Genomic DNA, 20,317 nt, shown 5'->3' with positions numbered 1-20,317 from the left:
CTTGACTGGTGTCATGTACCACCTGTATATCATTTTCATAATATTCTCTCTTAAGGCATTACATGCTGTAAATTTCATACCGGTGGTCCACAACTGTTCCCAGTCCGCAAACATAATGTTATGACCAATATCTTGTGCCCATTTAATCATAGCAGATTTAACCGTTTCATCCTGCGTATTCCATTTTAACAGCAAGTTATACATTCTTGAAAGTATCTTAGTTTTGGGATCTAACAATTCTGTTTCCAATTTTGATTTTTCCACCTGGAAGCCATTTTTTTTGTCCAAATTATAGGCCTCTCTTATTTGATAATAATGAAGCCAGTCTCGCACTTTATCTTTTAATTTCTCAAAACTATGCAATTTCAATTTATCTCCTTCTTGTTCCAATATTTCCCAATATTTCAGCCATTTGGCCTCCATATTGAGCTTTTTCTGAGCCTTCGCTTCCATTGGTGACAACCACCTTGGGGTTTTATTTTCCAGTAAGTCTTTATATCTTATCCAGACATTGAACAATGCTTTCCTGACAATATGGTTTTTAAATGCTTTATGTGCTTTAACCTTGTCATACCACAAATATGCATGCCACCCAAAAACATTGTTAAATCCTTCTAGGTCCAAAGTGTCCGTGTTCTCAAGAAGCAGCCAGTCTTTCAACCAGCAGAATGCTGCTGATTCATAGTAAAGTTTAAGCTCTGGCAGGGCAAATCCGCCTCTTTCCTTTGCATCAGTTAATATTTTAAATTTTATTCTGGGCTTCTTGCCCTGCCAGACAAATCTAGAAATATCTCTCTGCCACTTCTTGAAACAGTCCATCTTGTCCAAAATTTGCAATGATCGAAACAAAAATAACATTTTTGGCAATCTTTATAGCTGCAATTTGACCCAACAAGGAAAGCTTCAAATTTGACCATATTACTAAGTCTTTTTTCGCTTCTGTCCAACATTTCTCATAATTATCTTTAAATAAATTTAAGTTCTTGGCCGTCATATTAACCCCCAGATATTTTACTTTCTTAACTAATGTTAAACCTGTCTCCTTCTGAAACCTCTCTTTCTCAATCGATGTTAAATTTTTCTCAAGAACTTTAGTTTTTGACTTGTTCAGCTTAAATCCTGCCACATGACCAAATTCTTGAATTAGTTCTAATACTCTTTTCGTACTAGATTCTGGCTCCTGTAACGTCAAAACTAGGTCATCTGCAAAAGCTTTCAATTTGTATTGTTTGGCTCCGACCTGGATACCTTTAATCAGACGGTCCCTTCTAATCATATTTAACAAAACCTCCAGGACCGAAATAAAAAGCAATGGGGAAATTGGGCAGCCTTGTCGTGTCCCTTTCTCTATCTTAAATTCCTCTGTCATCACATTATTGACTATTAGCTTGGCCTTTTGTTCTGAATAAATTGCACTTATACCATTTTCAAACCCTTGACCCACCCCCATCCCCCGAAGATTTTTCTTCATAAAATTCCAAGAAATATTGTCAAAGGCTTTCTCCGCATCTATAAAAATTAAAACTGCTTTAGTATTAATGTTCACTTGCAACTTCTCCAATATGTTAATTATGTTCCTCGTGTTGTCAGACAAATGTCTACCTGGGAGAAAGCCAGCTTGGTCCTTATGTATCTCTTCCACTAATACTTTTTTTAATCTATTAGCCAAAATATCAGCAAAAATTTTGTAATCCACATTGAGTAGGGATATGGGGCGGTAGTTCTTAAGCTGTGTCTTTTCAGACTCCGTTTTCGGTATAAGTGTAATGTAGGCTTCCTTCCACGACTCTGGCGCTTTTTTCCCCTCCAAAATTTCATTACAAACCTCCTTTAGTGGTTGAATTAACCAATCTTTCAAAGATCTATAGAATTTTGAGGTTAAGCCATCCAGCCCTGGAGATTTACCCAACTGCATATTCTGAATGGCACCTTCTACCTCCTGTTCTGTAATTTTGTAGTTCAGCATTATCTTATTTTCATGAGAGATTTTTTGTAATCCATTTGTTTTTAAAAATTGGTCTATATCAAACTCTTTCTGTGGCCCTTGTGTATATAACTCTTTAAAATACCTCTGGAAGCATTTTCTAATTTCCACTGGATTCTGAATGTTCTTTCCTTCCACTTCCAAATTTGTGATAGTGTTAAGTTTTTGTCTTTTTTTCATTTGCCAAGCTAACAATTTTCCACATTTATTAGCCGATTCAAATGTCTTTTGTCTCATTTGTTTAATTTTCCATTCAATTTCTTGGTTCATCATCTTCATATATTGCACTTGATATAACTTTATGTCTCTCAGAATCTCTTGTGACTTTGGTTTCGCTCTTAGTTTCTTCTCACCCTCCTTTATTTTTTCTAAAATTTTATCTTTTTTCCATTTTGGGCTCTCTTCTTTATTGTATTCTGTTGGATCAGAAACCCCCTCATAACTGCTTTACTTGCGTCCCAGATTATTCTTTTTTCAGTAGTAGTATTCAGATTTATCTCAAAATAGTCTCTCAAGGTTTTTTGGGCCTTCTTGATAACCTCTTGATCTCTAAATAAGGTGTCATTCATCCTCCATCTGAAGGAACCGATTGGTGTTAGTTTCATCTCCATTTTCACAGCATTATGGTCGGAGCAAGTTTTTGGGCAAATTTCCACTTTTTGAGTCTTAGGTGCCAGTCCTCTAGTTATCCATATTTGGTCAATTCTTGTCCATGTCATTTTGGCTTCAGAGAAGAATGTTCCCTCTCTTCCTAGGGGGTTCTTAATTCTCCAAATGTCAATCAAGTCCATATTCTCAGTCAGTTCAAAAAAGGTTTTTGGTAGTCTGCCATCTTTAGTTACAATCTGTCTCTGTGACTTGTCCATATTTGTAGATACCACTCCATTCATATCTCCCATCATAATGATGTTGTGATCCATATAGTCTAACAATGTCTCGTGCAATTTCTTAAAAAATTCAGATTTTCCCTCATTTGGTGCATAAACTCCTACTATTAAAAATTTTTCTCCTTGTGATCGAATTTCGATTGCCACAAATCTTCCTTGATCATCTTTAAAAACAAATTTCGGTGACAGGCTCTCTTTGGTGTAAATTACAACTCCTCTCTTTTTAACCTTATCCGATGAAATAAACTCTTGACCCAATCTTTTATTAAACAATACTTTCCTGTGTAGCCTTATCACATGTGTTTCCTGTAAACAAATTAAGTCCAATTGTTCCTGTCAGGGGCTCAGGAGCAGGAGCACTGGGGAGAGAGGAAATGGAGAGCGAAGGGGAAGAATCCGAGGGCAGCGTAGGGGAGTATGACAGTGACCCGAGAGATTCCATGAGCTTCTCCAGCGAATCAGAAGATTCCCAGAAGGGGCGCCAACGGTCAGGGCAAGGGGGGTCCCAGGGGGGACGCACCAGAAACAAGGAGCCAGAGGGGAACCCCAAAGCAGCAGCGGGGGATCAGGACCAGTTTCCCCACCAGAGCGTAGTGGGGGGGAAGAGTCACATGTGTCAGGGCCAGCGTCTCCTCCAGCGGGGAGAGAAAGTGAGTCAGGGCTGACCACGCCTCCAACGGAGGGGAGGTCAGTTGCGGCTAGCCCCCCCAGAGGGGGAAGCAGTGACAGCAGCAGTGAAAGGGTCAGGAGGAAAGTTACTGGCTGGGCGCGCGCGCCAAGTTCAAATGTACAGGCGCGGGGGACAGCAGGAGACCCGGATGGGGAACCAGCTCCTAAAGCCCGCCGGAGGGAGGGGGAAGGCTCAGGGGATTCAGCATCAGAAGAGTCTAGAAAGGGCGAGACCCCAACGGACAGGCGGAACCAGAGGCGGAAGGAACAGAGGAAGAGGTGGAGTAAGGCTAGAGTCTTAAATTGGTGTCTGGGGGGAGGAGACTCAGACGGAGCATCAGCGGTCTGACAGTTGAGACGTAGAGCTGCGCGCTGCGGCTCTGGAAGTGAAACTGAACTTCAATAAAGACTTTTGTACTTAACAACGAAGCAGCGTTGGTCCTTTGTGAGCTGGGACCTCGGGCAGCTCTGACAGTTCCTTTTTCAATAAATGAAAAACTTTCCTCCTCTTCTCCGGGGAGTTAAGTCCATGAATGTTCCAACTTAATAATTGCAGAGACATGGTGTATTTATTCTACTTTCCTCCAACTGCTCCCAGTAATTCCTCTTGTTCTGACGGTGGTATCACTTTTTCTAATTTGTCCAATCCCAAAGGTGGTGGTACTATGTCTAGTACTCCTGGTTTTAAAGCTCTTAGCTCTTCTAGAACTTCTTTTTGCAGGTCTTCTTCGTGGTCTCTCAGGAATTTTTCCTTGTCTTCCACTGATCTTATTTTGAACTTTTTCCCTTTAAAGGTAAAGGATAGGCCTTGAGGGAATTCCCATCTAAAAACAATTCTGTTACTTCTCAACAGGGCCACCAGATCTCCGTAGTTAGTTCTAAGATCCAATAAGTATTTCGGAATATCCTTGACTATCTCCACTCTTGAATCGTTTATTTCCAAGGTCTTCTGGAAGTGCAGACTCAGTATTTTATCTCTCTCTTCTTTCGTTCGGAGGGTAACCAAACAGTCTCTCACCCTGTTCTTTCTCCCTCCTCTTCCAAGTCTAAAAGCACTTACTATCTTGAAATCTTGCTTAGCATCCAAATTCCAAAATTCTGCAAATTCCTGCGTAAGAAAGTCACTTAAACTGTCTTTTTCCAATTCAGGGACCGCCCTGATCCTCAGATTAGTCTGTTTTTCCTTAAGTTCGATCATAGACAGAAGCGACCGGTGGTCCTTTAGCTCTTTGCATATAGTTGGAATCTTTTCCTCTACAGCCAGCACTTTTTCCTTTGCTTCCTCAACTGCCTTTTGGTTCGAAGCGGATTCTTGCAACAGTCTTTCAATAGCTTCTGTATTTGAGTTCACCTTCTGCCCCAAATTGTTGATGCTAGTAGTATTTTGGTCAATTTTAGTAGTCGCTTCAGTAACTTGGTTACTTAATTTTTCCAAGGTTTCAAAAATTTTATTTAATACTGAAGTGAATCCCTCTTCAGTAGCCATTCCTTTAGACCCAACTTGTGCAGGATCTTTTCCTTGTGCAGGATCTTTTCCTTGTGATGCAGAAGGGGCAGATACAGATGCAGAGGCAGATATGGATGCTCTGCGCTGCTGCGTTACACTAGTCTGCTGCTGTCTAACCTTTCCCGATCTTGTTGTCTTTTCCTGAAGCAAGTCTGCCATGCCACTTTATCTAAGGATCTGAAAATCAAGGTCAATCCCACGGCCAAAACTTGTTTTGCTGTGGAAGTTTCCCAGGCCAGTCGAGAGTGGAAAATCCCCTGGCTAGTTGCAACAATTTCAAAGTTCCTCTAGGGGGACACAGTAACGATCAATGGTATTGCAATAGAGTCTCTTTTCCGATTTTCCAAAGTCCCCCTTCTACAAAAGAAAAAAGCAACAGTTCCAAGTCCAAAGTAACCCTCAGAGTAAAAGTGTCTCACTTGCAGAGTTAACTATCACAAAGTTACATTGTCCATAAATAGTGCGATTCTCAGTACAGCAATTTTATTAATCTGGCAGTCCGTTCCCAAGGATTAAGTGGTGGTCTTTACTCCTTTTTCTCTCCACTTTTTTTGCAGGCAAAATATATTTTCTCCTCTTCCCTCCCCTCTCCTGCAATTCAGGGAGGGAAATCTTTTAATTTGACGTTAGGATTTAAGTCCTTTTAAACCCAGCTCTCCAGCGTTAGCTTGATCAGTCTTTGCTTTGATCTATATACAAAAAGGAAGGCGGACTTCCTGTTTGCGCCTTCCCGTTTCAGTGCCAAATTAATCCTATTTTCCTTAAATTCCCCGGTCTTTGAACTTGACCTACTCACGGGTAGTTGTTTGTTAGCCAAATTGTCCCAGGAAAAAGGTCAGCGCTCTCCGGCAACAGCTGTGCGGCTTCGCTCCACGGAAGAAGCAGTTGGCTCTCAGCACCGCGCCTATCTCCCCGTTTCGCTCCGGGACCCCTTGCGGGGTTCCCTCGCAGTTAGGGGGGCGCTGAAGGTGCCCGCTGAGTCCCACGAACACAGGCTTCTCCCGCCTGTAGTTTTCTAAGGGGTCCCCGCGTCGCCGTCGCGACTAGACCCGATTCCCGTGGAGCTATTCCCTCACAGCTGGAGGGAATCCGCCATTACCGATGGTGCCGCCTCCGGAAGTCAGGGTAAGCCAGTACTTAGAACCTCCTAATGATGGTGGGAGTGGCCCAACTAAATCACAATGTACACGCTCAAATGGCTCAGTTACTTTCCTATCTGAGCACCTACCCTTGAGTGCAACCTTAATGTTATTCTTGCAACAGGATAGACATTGTATAAAGAATTTACATGGTTTTAAGTTTAGGCCATTAACAATATTCTTTGTCTTAATTACATCAGCAAAATTCAGATGTCCCAGAATTCTGTGTGCTTCATGGGCACACCCGGAATGTGGCCTTACATTCCTCAACCCCTGGCTTGACTGTGCTGCTCTGCAATTTATAGGCGATTGGGAGTAGGTGCGAAAATACAGTCTATATAAACCATCAGAGTCCCGGGCATACAATAGACTTTTTTTCCCATCGAAAAACTCACACATTGACTTTAAGAAACGCACAGTTATGCCTTGACGAGCAAAACATCTTACTGACAATAAATTGTCCACTGACGGGCAGTAAATGCAGTTCGCTATCGTAATGTTTAAAGAGTCAAGTTTAATAGTACCCCTGCCAAGTGACTGCAAGACTTGTGAATTGGCTAAATGTACATTACCAATTTCCTCTTCAAAAGAAATAAACAAGCTTCGATCATTGCAAATGTGCTGGGATGCTCCTGAGTCCACAATAAAAGACTTCCACTTGGCACCTTTAATTCTTTTACGATCTGTACTCCGAGCATGAAAAGCTCGCGGCTCGTTTCTGTCTTTACGGTACGATGTCGGCTGCTGGGCTGACGACCGTGACTGACGAACAGAAACAGACTTGGGAGTACTTTGCTTTCTTTTGGATCTGCAGTCCTTTGCAAAATGTCCCTGCTTATTGCAGAACCAATAACGCTTTGCAGCTTTAAATGCAGTCGTATCACCACAAGTTTGCATATGGCGTTCCTTATTGTTTCTGGAAATAGGAGTGCTTATGGCACAAGCCTCCCTTCTATCCAACTCGCCCATTAATCTTGCCGTTATCCCTTCCACAGTTAATTGTGCTGGTGGAACGGCAGATATCTGGCTAGCTACACCATCAAAGTCCTCATTAAGGGAACAAAATGATAAAAACATACTGAATATCAGGTATCTCTATGTCCCTTTGAATTAATTTGCAGCGTATTGCCTCCAGACGTCTCAAGTGTGCTGCCAAATCAGATTTTGGAACAAGAAGGAGACAAATTGAAATTGCAGAGTTTTGAGAAACTAAAAGATAAAGTGCGAGACTGGCTTCATTATTATCAAATAAGGGAGGCTTACAATCTGGACAAAAAAATTGGCTTCCAGGTGGAAAAATCAAAATTGGAAACAGAACTGTTAGACCCCAAAACTAAGATACTATCAAGAATATATAACTTGCTGTTGAAATGGAATACTCAGGATTAAACGGTTAAATCTGCTATGATTAAATGGGCACAAGATGTTGGACATAACATTATGTTTGCTGACTGGGAACAGTTGTGGACCACCGGTATGAAATTTACGGCATGTAATGCCTTAAGAGAGAATATTATGAAAATGATATACAGGTGGTACATGACACCAGTCAAGCTTACAAAAATCTACCATTTGCCCGATAATAAATGTTGGAAATGTAAAGATAATGAAGGCACATTCTTTCACCTTTGGTGGACGTGCCCAAGGATTAAGGCTTTCTGGGAGATGATATATAATGAAATGAAAAAGGTATTTAAATATACCTTCTTGAAGAAACCAGAGGCCTTTCTCTTGGGCATGGTCGGCCAATTGGTGTTAAAGAAGGATAGAACTTTTTTAATGTACGTTACAACAGCAGCAAGAATACTCATTGCAAAGTACTGGAAGACACAAGATCTTCCCACCTTGGAAGAATGGCAGATGAAAGTGATGGACTATATGGAATTGGCGGAAATGACTGGCAGAATCCGAGACCAGGGAGAAGAGTCGGTGGAAGAAGATTGGAAGAAATGTAAAGATTATCTACAGAAACATTGTAAAATTAAGGAATGCTAAAATGATGTCGGAATGAAATGAAGTGGTTTTAGCAACAATGTTAAAAAGGAGTATGTAAAATGGATTGTTAATAGATGAAAATATAAAGTTATAATATGTTAAGATGAAGAATTAAGATAAAAACAAAGAGGGAAAGGATTTGCTGAATTAACCATTCGAACTGGAATACAAAAAAGGGAGGTGTGAGGAGGTCAGGGAAACAAGTAAATGAAAGGCAAGACATGGAATGATGGATTTATTTTTAATTGTTTTTATTTCCTCTGTATTTTGTATCTTTTGTTTTCTTTTTTCTATCTCTTTATTACTTTTGTAATTTCTTTTGAAATTTTAATAAATATTAATTTTTTTTAAAAAAAGTGTGCTGCCAAATCACCACCAGGCTGCAACTTGGTCTGGTACAGCTGCTTGAAAAACGTCAATGCGGACGCTGACTCTTTTCTAATATGCACTGCTGCAAGACTGTCCCACATTTCTTTGGCAGTTTTCTTATTTCTTATATAGACTACTTGCTGGTCGCTGACTGCCAAATTAATTATTGCCCTGGCTTTCGCATCTCCTTTTGACCAAGCATTAGTTACAGGGTCAGGAGGTTACAGATAGGTAGCCGTGTTGGTCTGCCATAGTCAAAACAAACAAAAAAATTTTTTCCTTCCAGTAGCACCTTAAAGACCAACTAAGTTAGTTCTTGGTATGAGCTTTCGTGTGCATGCACACTTCTTCAGATGTGTATCTGAAGAAGTGTGCATGCACACAAAAGCTCATACCAAGAACTAACTTAGTTGGTCTTTAAGGTGCTACTGGAAGGAAATTTTTTTTTGTTTTGTTTTGAGGGTCAGGAGGGTCATCAGTTACATAGGTCCATACTTCTCTAGAGGTCAAAAGCGCCTCCACCCGAAAAGACCATAAACTATAGTTCTCATCTGTTAGCTGTGGGAACACCAGAGCCTTCTTGGCTTCTGGAACCCGGTCAACCATTCTGGAACTCTTCCAGACCCACAGAAACTACACTAACAGGAGAAGGAGTTTTCAAACCTTTCTCAGAGTCCAAAAATATGCAGTCATCCACTCAGCAGCTGGGCCCATAACCAAAGATGTTAGCTATTTGCAGTATAGTAGCACTGCAGAGAGCTTGCTGGGGAGACCATGCATTAAAAAGGGACTCAAAAATAACTTAAACAAGGTTTTAATAACAAAAACAAAAACTCCTTATACACTAAATACATCATCAACAAACCAGACCCAACCACCAACTCATCCCCCAGGGTAATGGGAGAGCTAGGTGCTGCTCCTTATATACTACACCCAAATGCTGACACAGCCATTCAACATTCAACCATTCAACATTCAACCATTCAACAGCCAGAACTGAGTTCCAGTGAGTTCTGGCTGGGGAAAAAGCCCTGGGGCAAGCCTAGGGTGGGCCACCTAAGCACAGCTCTCTTGCCCTGCGCCCCTCTGTCACCTTTGCCGACTGAAAGCATGCCAGACGGTTTTCTCTTGCTGGGCTCTGTGGGACGAGGGCTGACTGTGCATCTCTCTCTTTCCACCTCCTAGGTATCCCAGGATTTCCCCCTTCTTGGACAGCTGGTGGCGCTCTTGTCCCTTCACCTCGCAGACAACGTGAAGGAGATTGGCCTGCAGTCAGCGGAGGCCTTGTACCATCTCCATTACATCATGATAGCCAAAATGGGTGAGGGCGATGCTGGGAAATGGCTTGTTTCATGTAAGCCGCAGGGTGGGAGATCTGTAGCCCTCCAGAGGCTGCTCCAACTCCCATCATCCCTGAGTGTTGCCCATGCTGGCTGCTGCTGGTGTTGATCAGGGAGTTCAGGAGGGCCAGAATTCGTGCCAGCACTGGCCTAACGCCAACACCCTGTTGGCCAGAGACGAGAGGGCAGTCTTGGGGGAGGGATTCACTGCTGAAGAAGATCAGAAAAGCCTTCTGGACCTGACCAGTGGCCCAGCCCAGCCCAGCATCCTGTTCCCACAGGGGTTGACCAGATGCCTGTGGGAATCCAGCAAGCAGAATTCAAGCTCTTTCTACTCCTGTACTTTGCTGCCTCTGACCATGGAGGCAGAGCATAGCCATACTGGCTAATAGCCATGGGTAGCCTTCTCTTCCATGAATTTGCCTCATCTTCTTTGAAAGCCATCTTGGTCCATGGCCATCAGTGCCTCCTGTGGCAGGGAGTTCCAGAGTTTAGCTGTGCACTGCAAGAAGAAGGACCATCCTGAAACTTCAGTTTCATTGGAGGTCCAGTTGTTCTCATGTTCTGACGGTGAGAGAGAAAGCTTTCTCTCTCCACTTTCTCCATGCCATACATTGTGTCTCCTCTTCCTCGCCATTTTTCTAAACGGAACCCCCCCCAAATGCTGCAACCAGCTCCACAAGCACCCCAGTCCTTTTGGTTGCCCCCTTCTGAACCTTTTTCCCAGTTCTGAATTATAATTTTTGAGGTGAAATCGATAATTGTTTTTGTTGGTCCCAGTGGGAAAACTGGAGGTTTTGAGCAGGGAGCACTAATGCTGGGTTCTTTTGCATGCATATTCCAAAACCCGACCCTGCTTAGGTAAGGAACTGGAGAAGAGGAGGAATAAAAATAAGAAAGGCAACATGGTCAGATGGGTCCGAGAAGACTTCTTCATCCCTGGGCCCTCCCTCTTCCACTACCACATCGCAAAAGTGGCCAAGGTAGGGGTGGCTTTTTGTACTCTTTATTGCTAAGACCGCAGCCACTCCCAGTTAGCAAAGATTTGCTCACTCGGGCCAATGGGGCCCTGCCCCACCAACTTCAGCCTGCCCTCAGGCAGCCCACGCCTTCTAGGGATGAGGGAGAGATTCAGAGCAGTTCACACTGGAAGCCAAAGCTATCAAATCGAGGCTTTCAGAAACAATAGGAGAACTGAAACACAACCCGCCTTTGAAATTCACATGTCCTTGAATTTCGCAATGCCAAACAGTGTGTAAAAAAATCCATGTGTGAGCTATTAGTGTAAATAACATTCAGAAATGCATTGTATTAGAATAAATTGCTCAAAGACAAGTGCCCGGTAGCCTAAACTGCATGCAGAATTCTACTTATTGAAATTCTACCAGGTGCTGGGAGACCTAGGGTTCAGATCCCCACTCAGCCCTGAAACTCACGAGTCAGTCACAGTCTCTCAGTCTAACCTACCTCATGAGACTAAAACGGGGAGGAGAGAGAACCATGCATTGCCACCTTGGGCTCCTCAGGGCGGAAAAAGAATAGGAAAAGTTGACTCATTCAATACATCTTTCACAAGGCACTGCCAAGCCAATGAACTATGCCAACCTTGTGGTGGGTGTTTTTGTTGTATATTAAGAACTAAACACAACGCCAGCAGGTTCCCACCCAGTCTGTTTGGCACTGGTTATATAACGGATAGCCACTATTATTCACCCTCTCTGTTCCTGCGAGAATTTTTTTTAAATTTTCTAGTCTGATTTTAGATTGAACCTCTTCATGTTCCAATGTCATAACCAATTTAAGATGTGGATCGAAAATAGCAAGGTGTCACCTGACTTTTAGTTTTGTTTGTTGTGAAATCTTTCAGCTATTTAAATAAACACATAAATAGAATCACCGAATTGTAGAGTTGGAAGGGACGCGGGGGTCACTTAGTTCAACCCTCTCAAGGCAGAGTGGAGATGTCTTTCACTTGGTTTGTGAAGGCACCCTTGGACTACTGAAACGTGGTCAGAGTGTGGAGCAGAAGAAAACTCCCTCTTCTTTCTTCTTTGTGCCAGGCTTTTGGGGAGCACCTCAAGCCCAGCCAGATCAACGAAGTCGTGTTGAAGGCGATTGACAACTTGACAGTGGAAGACAGAGCCGTCTCTCAGGCTGCAGGAAAGCTCCTGAGGTCCTTCCTTGAGGAATGCGGGATGGAAATGGAAAACGTAAGGCTCAAAACGGAGGCAGGGGGAGCAGGTTTCCTCTAAATTAAACATTCTCTTCAGACTTAGAATTAGCTTGTTTCTGGGAAGTAAGAAGGCATTGTGTGGGAAGTAAGAAGAGCCAGTGTGGTGTAGTGGTTAAGAGCGGTAGTCTCGTAATCTGGGGAACCGGGTTCGCGTCTCCGCTCCTCCACATGCAGCTGCTGGGAGACCTTGGGCCAGTCACACTTCTCTGAAGTCTCTCAGCCTCACTCACCTCACAGTGTGTTTGTTGTGGGGGAGGAAGGGAAAGGAGAATGTTAGCCGCTTGGAGACTCCTTCGGGTAGTGATAAAGCGGGATATCAAATCCAAACTCTTCTTCTTCTTCTTCAATTTCCGTGTCTGTGGCTCGCGCCTCTGTTTCCATCCTGCTGCAGTTCGGCTTCCAAAAATCAACCCCCCTGTTTTTCATCTCGCTGTCTGCTTTGGTAGTATTTTAATTACATTATTCCACCCTGTTCATTTCAGTGCAAAGGAAACACAATGTGTACAACACTGAGGTCAATTAATAAAACTTTGCTATGATCAAAATGATCACCCTCCCAAAACTAACCTACCTATTCCAAACCCTCCCAATCTGGATTCCCCCAACACAACTCCACAGATGGCAGAGAAAACTACACTCTTTTATCTTCTCACATAAAAAACCAAAAATAAGCCCCAAATACCTGCACCTCCCCACCTCAGAAGGAAGATGGGGAATCCCCAACATAGAAGCATATTACATTGCCAGCCAAATACTCCATATAATCCCATATATACTAGAAGATGAGACAAAACAATGGGTGCACCTAGAGAGGGACATAATTGAAAATACCAACCCCATCCCCACTAATCCCCCTGCCGTACTACCCATTATTCCACCATGCAGCACAAAACCTCCAGATAAAAACCTGGCAAACCAAAGGCTTATATCGCCTAATAGACTTCTGTAAAAATAACAAACCTTTGTCAACACAAGAAATACAAGACAAACTAGAAGACACCCAAATGCCCTGGTTAACACAACACCAATTACATGCCCTCTTAAACAATCCAACAGTAAAATCAGCAGCAACTAGGCCCCTGATAACCTTTGAAAACCTCCTCCTAACAACAAAGGGAAACGGTAAAAGGATGGTATCCGCAATATACAAAATACTACTCCAAAATCCCACAAACCCCCTAGACGCAATCAAAAAACAATGGGAGAATGACATAGGCTATGAGATTAACCCCACTCAATGGATCAGAATGTGGTCTAACCCCCCCCCCTTTAAATCCATATCAACGAAAAGAACTCACTCTGAAACTCACCTACAGGTGGTACCTAAGACCAAGAAAACTAGCGCTAATACGCCCAGGAACCTCACCAAAATGCTGGAGAGGGTGCACCTCCACAGGCACATACCTCCACATGTGGTGGGAATGCCCCAAAATCCAACTATTCTGGACAACAGCCATACGAGAAATATGTAAAATAACTAAGCAAGTACAGACATCACCCCAGAACTGGCCCTACTAAACATCTTCCAAGACAACAATGCCCACTTACACCACAAAGAACTCATAACCCACCTACTTTCAGCAGCCAGAAACACCATAACCAGACACTGGAGAGACCTGTCAGGAGTAAGCATGGACCAATGGTACCAAATAGTATGGGAAACAGCCCTACTAGAAAAATTAACCAATAAACTGAAACTGACACGGGGACAAACAGAAGAAGACGCCTTTATCCTGGTATGGCTCCCCTTTATCACAAACACAGCCCAAAAAGACAATGACAATAATCCACCAACAGCATACAAATCAATATGGCTAACCTGATCCAAAACACCCACTCACCACACTCACACACGAAAACAAAGATCACCACAGCCAATCACAAACAAACAACCACACCCTAGGCCAACCCCAACCTCTCTCACCACCAAAGGAACACAAGTGAACAGCAGAGAACCGGCACGAGTAACGCTGACACCAAACCCTACATACATTAAGCCAAATAGAAACAGGTTCAGCACACTTTCTCTTTTTATATATATATATAATATTTATTAAAGTTTAGGAATTTATATAAAACAGAATAAACAGAACAGTAAAAACAAAAACAATAACAATACATACAATCCAAAAAAGAAAAAAACACACATACAAAACAGGTATAGTTTCCATCCCTTATATTCATAAAACTTACTTTCCCGACCTCCTCATACCTCCCCTTTCTGTATTCCATTCTCTAATTAAGTCAATTCAGCAAATCCTTTCCCTAATTTCTATGTACTTTTTAACCTTTCTTTTCTTAACCACATAATCATTACAGCTTTTAACTCCTTAATTTCTAAATCAACATCGTTCTAGCCTTCAATAATTTTACAATGTTTCTTAAGATAGTCCTTAAATTTCTTTCAATCTTCTTCCACCGTCTCTTTTCCCTGGTCTCGGATTCTGCCGGTCATTTCTGCCAGTCCCATATAGTCTATCACTTTCATCTGCCATTCTTCCAAGGTGGGTAGATCTTGTGTCTTCCAATACTTTGCGATGAGTATTCTTGCTGCTGTTGTAGCATACATAAAAAAAGTTCTGTCCTTCTTTGGCACCAATTGGCCGACCATACCCAGGAGAAAGGCCTCTGGTTTCTTCAAGAAGGTATGTTTAAATACCTTTTTCATTTCATTATAAATCATTTCCCAGAAAGCCTTAATCCTTGGGCAAGTCCACCAAAGGTGAAAGAATGTACCTTCAGTCTCTTTACATTTCCAACACTTATTATCAGACAAGTGGTAAATTTTTGCGAGCTTAACTGGAGTCATGTACCACCTATAAATCATTTTCATAATATTTTCTTTCAAGGCATTACATGCCGTAAATTTCATACCGGTGGTCCACAACCGTTCCCAGTCCTCGAACATAATGTTATGACCAATATCTTGTGCCCACTTGATCATAGCTGATTTAACTATTTCATCCTGTGTATTCCATTCCAACAGCAAGTTATACATTTTTGACAAATTCTTAGTTTTGGATTCTAATAGTTCTGTCTCCAATTTTGATTTTTCCACCTGGAAGCCAATTTTCCTGTCTGACTTAAAGACCTCCATTATTTGGTAGTAATGGAGCCAATCTCTCACTTTATCTTTCAATTTCTCATAACTCTGCAATTTCATTACATCCCCTTCTTGCTCCAAAATTTCCCAATATTTCGGCCATTTAGACTCCATATTAAGTTTTTTCACAGCCTTTGCCTCCATTGGGGACAACCACCTGGGAGTTTTGTTCTCCAGCAGGTCTTTATACCTAATCCAGACATTATACAGTGCTTTCCTGACAATATGGTTTTTAAAAGCTTTATGAGCTTTGACCTTGTCATACCACAAATATGCATGCCACCCCAAAATATTATTGAACCCTTCTAGATCCAAGATATCTGTATTCTCAAGAAGTAGCCAGTCTTTCAACCAGCAAAAAGCCACTGATTCATAATAAAGTTTAAAATCTGGCAGGGCAAATCCCCCCCTTTCTTTTGCATCAGTTAATATCTTAAATTTTATCCTGGGCTTTTTGCCCTGCCAGACAAATTTTGAAATATCTTTCTGCCACTTCTTGAAACAGTCCATCTTGTCAACAATTTGCAATGTTTGAAACAAAAATAACATTCTAGGCAATACATTCATCTTTATAGCTGCAATTCGACCCAACAAGGAAAGCTTCAATTTTGACCAAATTTCTAAATCTTTTTTTACCTCTGTCCAGCATTTTTCATAATTATCTTTAAACAAATTCACATTTTTAGTTGTCATATTGTTCCCCAAGTATTTCACTTTCTTAACCACAGTTAAACCTGTCTCATTCTGAAACTTCTCCCTTTCCATAGGTGTTAAGTTTTTTTCCAATACCTTAGTTTTGGATTTATTCAATTTAAATCCTGCAACCTGGCCAAAATCTTGAATTAGTTCTAAAACCCTTTTAGTACTAGATTCTGGCTCTTGTAACGTAAGTACCAAATCATCTGCAAATGCTCTCAATTTGTATTGTTTAGCTCCGACCTGTACTCCCTTAACCAACTGGTCCTTTCTAATCATATTCAGCAAGACTTCCAGGACTGATATAAAAAGTAATGGAGAGATTGGGCACCCCTGACGTGTCCCTTTTTCTATCTTAAACTCTTCCGTAACCATATTGTTTACAATTAACTTTGCTTTCTGCTCTGAGTATATTGCACCTATACCATTTTCAAATCCTTGGCCTACCCCCATCCCCTGAAGATTCTTCTTCATAAAACTCCAAGAAATATTGTCAAAGGCTTTCTCCGCATCCACAAATATCAAAACTGCTTTAGTATTTATGTTCACTTCTAGCTTTTCCAAAATGTCTATTATATTCCTTACATTATCTGACATATGCCTTCTCGGGAGAAAGCCCGCTTGGTCCCTGTGAATCTCCTCCATCAAAACTTTTTTCAGTCTCTTAGCCAGAATATCAGCAAAAATTTTGTAATCCACATTTAGTAACGAAATAGGGCGGTAGTTCTTAAGTTGGTTCTTTTCAGTCTCAGTCTTTGGTATAAGTGTAATATAAGCTTCTTTCCACGTTTCTGGTGCCCTTTTCCCCTCCAAAATTTCATTACAAACTTCCTTCATAGGTTGTAATAGCCACTCCTTTAACATTTTATAGTATCTGGAAGTAAGCCCATCCGGTCCCGGAGACTTGCCCAGTTGCATATTTTGAATGGCACCTTCTATTTCCTGTTCAGTTATTTTCTGGTTCAAACCTATTTTACTTTCATAAGAATTTTTTTGTAATCCATAAGTCTTGAGAAAATTGTCTATATCTGTCTCTTTCTGCGGCCCTTGTGTATATAATTGTTTAAAATATCTCTGGAAGCAGTTTCTAATCTCATTTGGCTTATATACATTCTTTCCTTCCACTTCTAGATTTGTAACCGTATTTAATTTTTGTCTTTTCTTCATTTGCCAAGCCAATAGTTTGCCGCATTTATCTGCTGATTCAAATGTCTTTTGTCTCATTTGTTTAATTTTCCATTCTATTTCTTGATTCATCAGCTCCATATATTGTGTTTGATACAATTTGATTTCTCTCAAAATCTCTTTGGACTTTGGTTTTGATCTTAGTTTCTTTCCCCCTTCTTTTATCTTCTCCAAAATCTTGTCTTTTTTCTCATTTTGGCTTCTCTTTTTTATTGCATTTTGTTGTATCAGAAATCCTCGCATAACGGCTTTACTTGCGTCCCAGATTACTCTTTTTTCCACATTAGTGTTCATGTTTATTTCAAAATAATCTCTCAAAGTTTTTTGGGCCTTTTTGTACACTTCTTCATCTCTAAATAAGGTGTCATTCATCCTCCATCTAAAGGATCCAGTTGATATTTGCTTCATCTCCATTCTTACTGCATTGTGGTCGGAGCAGGTTTTTGGGCAGATTTCCACTTTCTTTATCTTTGATGCCATTCCTCTAGTAACCCAGATTTGGTCGATTCTGGTCCATGTCATTTTGGCTTCAGAAAAGAAGGTTCCCTCTCTCTCAAGAGGATTCTTTGTTCTCCAAATATCAATCAAGTCCATATTGTCAGTCATTTCAAAAAAAGTTTTTGGTAATCTTCCATCCTTAGTGAGTACCTGTCTTTGTGCTTTATCCATATTAGTAGATACTACTCCATTCATGTCTCCCATCAAAATAAGATTATAATCCATATAGTTCAACAAAATCTCATGCAACTTCTTAAAGAATTCAGATTTCCCCTCGTTCGGTGCATAAATTCCTATGGCTAAAAATTTCTCTCCTTGGATTTGAATTTCAATTGCCAGGAATCTTCCTTGTTCATCTTTAAAAACAAATTTCGGTAGTAATTTTTCCTTTGCATATATCACAACTCCTCTTTTTTTAACTTTGTCTGATGAAATAAATTCTTGACCCAATCTTTTATTCACCAATATTTTCCTTTGTAACCTCGTCACATGTGTTTCTTGTAAACAGATCAAATCCAGTTGTTCTTTCTTCAATATATGAAAAACAGCTTTCCTCTTTCGAGGCATATTCAAGCCATTACAATTCCAACTTAGAAGTTGCAGAGCCATGATGAGACTATTTACTTATTCCTGTTGCTCCAAGTAGTTGTTCTTCCTCTGTCGATGGTTTCAAACCAAATGACAAGTTCGATATGTCTGATATATCCAGTGTTCCTTTTCCCAATGATGTCAGTTCCTGCCCGGAATCCACCTCCTTCTGTAGATCCTCTTCGTGGTCTCTCAGGAATTTGTCTTTATCACTCAATGTTCTTATTCTTATCTTCCTTCCTCTGTATTTGAAAGATAGGCCTTGTGGAAATTCCCACCTGAAGAATATTTTGTTTTTCTTCAATAAAACGACCAGATCTCTGTAGTAGGTTCTTACGTCCAAAATGTGCTTCGGAATATCCTTAAAGATCTCCACGTAAGAATTTTCAATCTCCAGGGTTTTTTGATAGTGCAGATTCAAAATTTTACCCCTTTCTTCCTTTGTCCTTAATGTTATTAAGCAGTCTCTTGCCTTATTCTTCCTTTGTCTTGTACCAAGCCTAAATGCACTCACTATCTTAAATTCTTCCTTCTCCAGGCCCTGTTGCCAAAAGTCCAAAAATTCTTTTGTCAGGAAGTCCACCAAGTTATCTTTCTCACTTTCCGGAACCGATCTTATCCTTAAATTCCTCTCTTTTCTCTGCAGTTCAATCATAGACAAAGTCAGATCATGATCCTCCAATTTCCTGATGACCGGTGGTATCCTCTCTTCAGTGAGAACCGCTATTTCCTTTGCTTCCTCTGCAATCTTTCGAGTTGTGGCCGAGTCCTCCAAAAGTCTTACAATAGTCTCTGTGTTGGAATTTACCTTCTTTCCCAATTCATCAATACTTTTCGTGTTCAGATCAATTTTTGCTGAGATCTCAGCCACTTGTTTATTAGTTTCCTGAATTTGTTTATTAGTTTCCACAACTTGTTTACTTGTCTCTGTTCCCTGCTTCGTTAAATATTCCAAAGATACATTAATCTTGCCAAGTGCTTGTGCTAAAGCGTCTTCTGCTGACATAACTTTTGGTTTAGTTTGAGAGGCAGCAGCTGTGCCCGTGCCTCCGGATGTTGAAGCTCTCCGCTGGTGGGAAAAATCAGTCTTGTATTGTCTGCCTGATCTTAAACTTCTTTCTTCAGACTTCCCCTTTTCTTTATCCATAACACTCTCATTCGGAGCCAAGGTCACGTCTTACTCTTGTACTTTGTTTTGAGAAGGAAATTTCCACTGGCTCTCACTCTGGTGGCTTGATTGTTATTGTAACAACAAAGTCTCCACTAGGGGGAAAAGTTCCAGCTTCACTTTGTAACTTTATAACTCAGCAGTAACTCAGCAGCATTGCTCCTTTTTCGTAACACCAATATCTCTTAAAAGCCCCCTTTTTTCCAATTAGCCACAGTTTCAAATTTATTTTCAATGCTATTTTATATATAAGTCCATTCAAAGACACTGTATCTTTACATAAAGTTACTGTTGTAAACAGTCCCAATGTATTGACAGTCCACCATTCAGTTTCCCTGTCAAGGCAGTCCGACTCCAGAGATCAAAGCAGCGGACGTTCTTTTTAAGCGTTCCTTTCTTACAGGCATAAAAAGTTCAATTTCCACCCCCCTCCGCTCCTGTCAAACGTTGGGGGGAAATACTCTTCCAAACGATGGATTACTAGTTCCAAAAAAATATTCCCTCTTAAGTTACAGCTTTCAGTCTCTTTGCTTCAGGTTATTTACACAACGGGGAGGCAGACTTCCTTTTTGTACCTTTCCCGTGCAGTACCAAATTTCTTCCCAATTTTGTTTCAAATTAAGCCCGTTATTACTACTAACGAGTAGTTGCTTTAAAGTCCAAATTTCAGAGAAGAAATCAGCACTCTCCGATCATGGCAATGCGGCTTCACTCAGCAGGCTTTGTCAGCGACCCTCAGCACCGCGCCGTTCTCCCGCTGCCGCTCCAAAGCCTTTAAAAAGGCTTCTTTGCGGTTTTGGGGGGGTGCAAAAGGTGCCTGCCGGATCTCTTCGCTCACAGGCTTCCGCGCCTGTGATTTTTTAGGGTCCCCGCTTCGCCGTTGCGACAGGACCCGAACCCGCGGAGCAGGCTTCCCCCGGAGCTCGGGGGAAAGTCAGCCATTAATCGCCGGCGCT

The 20,317-nt window shown here is 41.3% G+C and overlaps 2 protein-coding genes across 4 annotated transcripts in view; both read left to right on the top strand.

Moving 5' to 3' along the window:
• The window catches only part of PIGZ (phosphatidylinositol glycan anchor biosynthesis class Z), a 145,304-nt gene that overhangs the window by 90,663 nt on the left and 34,324 nt on the right, over positions 1 to 20,317 (top strand). The window contains exon 4 of one of the 2 annotated variants that reach the window (XM_083612632.1): positions 8,047 to 8,209. The exons of the other annotated variant lie outside the window; for it this stretch is intronic. The gene's annotated coding sequence lies outside the window, so the exon portion shown is untranslated. Of the gene's footprint in view, positions 1 to 8,046; positions 8,210 to 20,317 lie in introns of those variants that run through there. 2 annotated transcript variants of the gene reach the window in all.
• The window catches only part of LOC310762131 (maestro heat-like repeat family member 5), a 67,627-nt gene that overhangs the window by 42,305 nt on the left and 5,005 nt on the right, over positions 1 to 20,317 (top strand). For both annotated transcript variants that reach the window (XM_083612626.1, XM_083612627.1), the window contains exons 14-16: positions 9,736 to 9,871; positions 10,752 to 10,873; positions 11,951 to 12,100. In XM_083612626.1, the coding sequence (XP_083468752.1) occupies positions 9,736 to 9,871; positions 10,752 to 10,873; positions 11,951 to 12,100 (408 nt within the window). The remainder of the gene's footprint in view (positions 1 to 9,735; positions 9,872 to 10,751; positions 10,874 to 11,950; positions 12,101 to 20,317) is intronic.

This window comes from Podarcis filfolensis, assembly GCF_964270895.1.
Source record: "Podarcis filfolensis genome assembly, chromosome: 5".
NCBI classification, from domain to species: domain Eukaryota; kingdom Metazoa; phylum Chordata; class Lepidosauria; order Squamata; family Lacertidae; genus Podarcis; species Podarcis filfolensis.
The sequence above is the reverse complement of the archived record's forward strand: the minus strand, read 5'-3'. Positions and strand labels throughout refer to the sequence as shown.